This window comes from Toxorhynchites rutilus, chromosome 3 (genome assembly GCF_029784135.1).
Source record: "Toxorhynchites rutilus septentrionalis strain SRP chromosome 3, ASM2978413v1, whole genome shotgun sequence".
Taxonomy (NCBI): domain Eukaryota; kingdom Metazoa; phylum Arthropoda; class Insecta; order Diptera; family Culicidae; genus Toxorhynchites; species Toxorhynchites rutilus.
The window spans coordinates 264294093-264301071 of NC_073746.1; the positions used below are offsets into that span (position 1 = coordinate 264294093).

The 6979-nt window shown below is 35.8% G+C and overlaps 2 protein-coding genes across 2 annotated transcripts; one reads left to right on the plus strand and one right to left on the minus strand.

Moving 5' to 3' along the window:
• Positions 1-49: 49 nt before the first annotated feature.
• LOC129776765 (putative nuclease HARBI1) lies at positions 50-6372 on the minus strand. Its single transcript, XM_055782603.1, has 4 exons — positions 4657-6372; positions 4160-4592; positions 3952-4096; positions 50-3890 (listed from the first exon to the last, which is right to left on the minus strand). The coding sequence occupies exons 1-4, from the start codon at positions 4767-4769 to the stop codon at positions 3631-3633; spliced, it is 951 nt and encodes a 316-aa protein (XP_055638578.1). The 5' UTR covers positions 4770-6372; the 3' UTR covers positions 50-3630.
• LOC129776766 (uncharacterized) lies at positions 1685-3648 on the plus strand. Its single transcript, XM_055782604.1, has 3 exons — positions 1685-1904; positions 1958-2141; positions 2208-3648. The coding sequence occupies exons 2-3, from the start codon at positions 2077-2079 to the stop codon at positions 2746-2748; spliced, it is 606 nt and encodes a 201-aa protein (XP_055638579.1). The 5' UTR covers positions 1685-1904; positions 1958-2076; the 3' UTR covers positions 2749-3648.
• Positions 6373-6979: the final 607 nt, after the last annotated feature.

Consider the following 6979-nt stretch of genomic DNA (forward strand, 5'->3'; position numbering starts at 1 on the left):
TCGACATTTTACAATCATTGTTCTTTAATTTTAGAATGAGGTACTGCAAGAGGGGAGTTCAAAAATTTTGCGTTAAAATTCTATTTGTATCAAGTGAAACATGCAATTGTCATAATTGAACCATCAACACCAATTTGTTATTTGTTAACGTTTCCATAGGATATATGTATCTATCATGTGTTCTCCCGTATTGCAACCACCCAGAAAACATTTTCATTTGTAGGACATGCGGAAGTGAGAGCGTTACAAAAATGGCTCTTGCTGCTCCAAACTGGGAGTTTTTAGCACGAAAATGTCTCCAAAATGAACATTTCTTTATTTTTTCATGCTCAAAAAAATCAGGCATGATGTCAAAACTAGATACTGCAAGAGGCTAGAAGTGATAATTTATTGTTGAAGAAAAAAAAAAGCGTTGGAGACAATATAGTTGCCACTACCCGTGGAAGGGTTAAATATCTATACTCTTTAACTCTTTCTAAGGGTGGGTTTAGACTAGTAATATATTCGTTTGAAGAAATATGATGAGATTATAGAAACCGCATCAACCGTTTACACTAGCGTGAACTTATATAATGAATATATTCATATTTTCGGCGAATTTATTCACTTGAAATAAAACTGCATCCAACTTTGGTGATTTCTCACCAGTGAGAAATTCACCAGCGTTTACATATGCTTTAATTTATTCTATACATTCTATACATATATACCTCGAAGAAGTGTATCATATATATTCTCACTCGTTTACGTCTATTTTCAGGTGAATAAATACATCTATAGTTATAGATCTCCCTAATGTAAACCCGCCATAAGACACTATTTCGGTACGACTCATAGTTTTCGAGATATAAATTATCAAATATTTCTCTTGTTCTTGGTAAAATCGACAGGCCCTATTGGCGATCTAACGTACAAATCTACACCTAGGCGGCGCTGCGGTTAAAGTGATGATGGTTTCAAATTTTGCAATGCGAGTTTATGGGAGGTTTGTAGTTCTTTCCATAAATTACACTGTTATAATCATAAAAGATTATTTGATGAATTTTGAAGAAATTTAATTCTGCGCAGTTTCATATATAACATGTTATTTGTTTACCTCTTTCAGTAGTGAAAACTGTATAAATATTGACAATGGTTGAATTAAAGAAGGAAATTCGAGAGCACAATCAAAAACAAGTAGAAAAATGCATGATTCCTGTATGTAAGAAGTACCTGGAAAGCACGAAAGTAAAATATACGTGATTTGTTTTTGAGTTTTAGGTTACATTAGCATCATTTTCTTAGTTCAAAAACAAAATCCAGATGTCTCACCGATCGTTTACGTTTTGCGTTATGGGCACCTTACACGGTCAACCGGATTGACAATAAGTGTCTTCAATATCGTGACAGCTAGGCTTTCAACATCTGATCTAACCTCAATCAATATTTTTCCACCTTACACGGTCAATATCGCCCTCAACCCGAGACAACGAAAATATCCGCGATGGCTAGTGGCGACATTTGAGTTTGGGATCCAAACTATTCTCTATCAGATTAGAAGGCTAAAAGGCAATTTTCAATTGGTAAAATTTGAATGAAAATATCTACTTGGTATTATTTAATTAGTTGAAGCGCGTATTCCTAACCTTAACTTAACCTATTTCCCCTGAATTTTCAGATATTCCTACTAAAATGTATTATTATAATGGTGTCTATTCTGTATTTCAATCGATTCGAAATATTTCGAACGACTTGGTAAATTCCATTCCCTGTTTCGTTCGAGGTGTTTTCAAATTCGAATACCTTTCGTTCGGACTGTTTTGTTTTCGAACATCTTTCATTCGAATCAAACCAAACGTCAAACCCACTTTGTTTATGAAGGAGTGAATAATTTCCGCAGCGGATGAGCGGTGAACTGCAAAAATGTAAGCTAATTTTTAATCATTTTTTTCTTTAAATTAATTTTAACGTTCAACAGGGAAAAAAACAAAAACAAAACAACCACTAAAAATCAGTTCGAGCGGATTGTGCTGCTTCTGGAGCAAGAGCCGGACATAGCAAAGGGTTTCTCCCGAGGAAATTCCGGACCCTTCTGGGATGATCTGGCGGCAGAAGTCAATAGTTTGGGACCGCCTATTCGCGATGGAAGTGGATGGAAAAAGGTATATACTAAAACGAATCCGAAACATATGTTTATAGTCTTATTTTTGCCCTGGTTTTCTGTGTAGGTTTGGGCGGACTAAGTCCGGATTAAAGCGAAAACTCGCTCACAACAAACGGGAGCAGAGGGCGACAGGTGGAGGACCCAATAAAATTATCAATTTGTCCGAGCTGGAGGAGCAGGCAGTTCTACTAACTGGGTTACTTGCGACCGTGGAAGGAATCCCGGGTACCTCATCTCATGGAACACAGTTGGATTCGCCTTCGGGTGAACCTCAAGCTGCAGACCAGGAAAATTTTATATATTATGGTACTTCCGACGAGTGTGACGGTATCAATAATACCATTCACTTCCAGCCCTCTCAGCCGAAAAAATCCAGACCTTCTACCACGAGGCTATTAGAGCTGCAAGTCGAGCAACAAAACAAATTTCACACCAATGTGAAATCCCTGTTAAAAAACACAAACAAGAATTTGAGTGATCTGGTTCATTATCAGCGCCAATCAGCTCGAGCGATTCTTTCCGTGGATGCCACACTCAAAGAACATCTGAGTGAACAAAAACGACATAACCACGAGATGAGAAGATCGCGCTGGAGAAATCAATAGTCAAGCGACAAATCCTTGAAACGCAGATTGCGTATATTTCAGAACATTAGAATAATGTTTCAAAATATCAGTGATCTGATTTTTTATCTTTATATTGTAACTCAAGTATAAAAAAATGAAAAAAGTTCTAATCGTATTTTTATATCTTTCCATGGAAGAAAAATCTTACTTAATTTTTTCTTTGAAGTTTGTTTGGAATAGCATCAAAATTATATAAACTTTTTTAAAATTCACGAATTTCGCCTATAGTTTATGGAACTTCCTTAACCCCTTCACGTACAACATTGAACTTCACTCGTTGTTTCTCGATGTGAAATAATTACATAGCTTCAGGCATATGATGAGGATACCGACAACTGAAGATTATCAAATTTCCGTTATTTAAAAAAAAAATTGAATGAGCTAAAAATATAAAATATAATTTGAATATTATAATTAAAATAAAAACGAACGAGTTAGTACGTAGTAATAACTCCTTCGTTTTTATTTTAAACACAACATGTATTTGCTCATCATAGGGCACCCATGTTAGATACCCACACTCAGCAGAGTAGCGGAACGACTCGAAGTGCTCGTTTTGGGCCGTGCTGTTGGAAATTAAATCGTACAGCAAGGGGTTAAAACAACGCAAAAAGTATTAATAATGGTTATTTGAATACTTGGCCTGCTTACGAGAAATCGATAATGACATGTTCTCAAAGTGTTGGCAGGAATAAGAGTAAATAATTCTGCCGAAACCATAGTTAAGTAAGGAAGACACTTCCTTTTCCGGTGGTTGTTATTTATTTGAGCATTTGCAAACAAGTTAGATGAAATTTAACAGTCATAAATATTAATTTAAACAAAAGTTTATTATGTAAACAGCTACATAACATATTATAACTACTGAGAACGACCAAATTCTAAGCATATATTGTGAAGTGCACAGCATACATTTATAATTTGAGCGCATTTAGTAGGATTGTAGTGAAGTTGTCTCGCGCCAAGGATGCATCTAAACCGATTTTTTAGTAAACCGATTGTCCGCTCGACGATAGCACGACCCAAGGCATGCCTGCGATTAAAATCGCTCTCCAAACTCCCTTCCTCCGCTGCTCTGAATGGCGTTACTAACCAAGGTTCCGATGGATAACCAGCATCACCTGAAAATATTTTATCACACAGTACATACAAGTATACTAAAATATTGTAGTTGAACATTACCTAGAATCTTAGTATTAACTTCACCATTTTGGTGAAGCTGCTCAAAGTGAGTTCTTGCAGGGCTTACACGCCATATATGAGAGTCATGATTAGATCCCTGGAAGGTAGGATCAACGAAACGAATCCTTTGCTGATCGTCACAAACCTATGTTGATAAAAAAGAGTATTTGTTCATTGATTTGTTAATTCAAATACTAATAATACTTACAATCAGAACGTTGAGACTATAAAATCCCTTCCGATTAAAAAACAAATTTCGATTCAGCTTAGGTGGAATAATTTTTACGTGGGTTCCATCCAAACACATAATAACACCCGGAATTGATGTTTTCTGATAGAAGTGTAGTTTAGCACGCCGCTGTTCGTCTTCCGTCATATTTAGGGAAATCCATTTCTTACACAGTGTCCGCTCCAGAATGTTAAGCATTTCAGTCAGCACCTTGGAAAATGTGGGCTGTGCTATGGCAATGTGATAATCTTGCCCTGCTCCATGTTGATAATTTCCTTCAGCAAAGAATCGCAAACATGCTGCGAGTTTCACCTCCGTGGATAGACCACCTTTCCTTGTGGTAAGGCAGTTCTCAATTTCCTCTAAAACGTACCGAAAAGCTTCCTTACTTAGACGAAAACTTTTGATGAATCTGAATAAGGGCAAAATTAATCAATAAGAGAAACAAACATGGGATTTTTGAGACGGATACTTACGCTTCATCAGAAAGTTTCATGAAGTCGGTTGATTTTCGGTGGTTTCGCCGATGGTAGCAAGGCATTCCAATTTCTTCTTGCTCCGCCAAAATCGGTAACAAAACGGAATCCATTGAACGAGAAAATTTTCTCACAAATTTCTCTTAGGATCAAAAATTAACTGAAATTCAACTCGCACTCGCCGCTATTTAATACGGTGTTTCTTTTTGTTTATCGGTTTTTGACAGATCGATGCATATTCGAAATTTTCTAACACTTTCGTTCGAAACGAGCAAAACGATTGGAATAGGGAATGGTAAATTCGAAAACGATCGAAATATCACTTTCGAACGAAATAGAAATCCGTCGGAATACAGAATAGGCACCAATATAACGTCAATTTCAGACATAATTTTCGTATGGGATTTTCTTACCACTTGCAGAAAAAAAGTGATTTGCATTCACATAGAATACTAATTTGATTCGTAAAAGTTAATTTTCATTCAAAATTTACACTTTAGAATTCGGTTTTTCTTCCCAAAAATACATCATAATACTCGTTTCACAAATACAGACTGTTCCTTTCAGTTTCAGAGATGCCAGATTATTTTAGTTTGCGAAAATATATGCAAGTTATTTTATCTGCAAGCAAATGTTTTTATTCCATAAATGAGACTATGACAGTAGAACCCCAATTATCCGTGAGCGGGTGATCCGCCCTGCGGATTATTCGTGACTGCGAATTCCATAGTAAATCAATAGGCCTTTCCGGAATTTGTTAGTGAGTGGTAGGTCCATGCTCTTTTGTTGTGGTCATGGCTTTTACATTATTTAGCCACTGGTGTACACGACCTTATATAGATGGATAGTTGATTGATTTCTGTATTGATAGAACATAGTTTTTATGTTGAAACATCTCTTTTCGTGTTTGCATTTTTTTGTCCTTTAATGGGTCATCCGCGATTTTCGTTAATCGCGGTGAGTTTGCCCGACTATTCCGCGGATAATCGGGATTCTACTGTAGCTTGAATTAACACATGATGTTTTTTCATCTGTGATTTTCCCAGATCTTCTCATTCTCCAAATTTTATAGCGGAGTGTGAAGAAACACACAACCCGCTCACTAGCGCAAAGAATGACCGAGTTCAACGTTAAAAAATTCCTAAAACGTTGTTAAATTTCATCCACTCTCTCACCATCACATTGTCAGTTTACTTTGAAGTTTTGATTTGTATCGTGAAAAGTACCGTATTTTGCTATTCAAAGTATCGGTTTTCCAAACCAAAAGCTTCCATTTATGATTCCTACAATTTCAGTAGTTTATAAATTTTAATTGCAAAAAAGACTAACAAAAATTAAATGTGCGCTTGCATATCTGGCAACTCAGTCTGGAAGTCCGTGAGGTAAAACGTCAACATCATGCATCCATATGGAATGTCACGATATTGATGCTCGAAAATCAGAAAATCCGGATTTCTGCGTCGTCGGCCATGTTCAGCTGTCATTATGCTCTCAAATGTCATCATAATGTCAATAAAGTTGACCGTGTACGGTCCGCTTTAGATCGCCAATTAAAACATTACACTTGAGTCAAAAAATTCCCAATTGCTGTGGAAAACTCATATATTCTCCAACCCAAACAGAATACAAACCTTCATTGGAATCAAAAATACATGTTTATAAAATCTGCATTTTTAAAACGTTTTCATTTGGAATTACTCTTTAACACAGGCGATGTTACATACCTGCTATTCTATTTACTTTGGTCATTTTCCTCAAAACCAAAGATCTCTTGGGTTATGGTTCTCGCCAAACGAGCGATCGAAACATCAATTGTTTGCGTATAAAGTATAAAGATATGAAACTCGCGCATTTTAGTATGCAATACTAAATATATATAGCGTTTCGATTAGCTTTTATCAAAATGATTAGCGAAAAAGCTTAAAAAAAAGACCTTAATTAACCACAATAAATATGTATGTTTACCTTTGCCAATGTTCACTTGTTCCAAAGTACCTAGAATAAGAAGGTAGTCTTCTCGCTGCTTTGTTCAAGTGGTGGTAGGAAAAGAAAAAAAATATAATAAACCATCGATCGAATCCATATAAATTCAACCATTTTTTAATTTTTTAAATTATAACACAAGAACAGTCGCAAAATATGTTTCGAAATGATGAAATAGTAGTTTACTTCATTATTTTAAAATTTAAAACTGTAAAATTTTCGCACCTGTGCTATAAAAAATACAAAACCGATAAACAAATATGTGGAGAGGTTATATCAAAGCTGTGTTGTTTCCGTTCCCGATCCAAGGAGCGAATGCATGGGATAGCTAAAAACATCT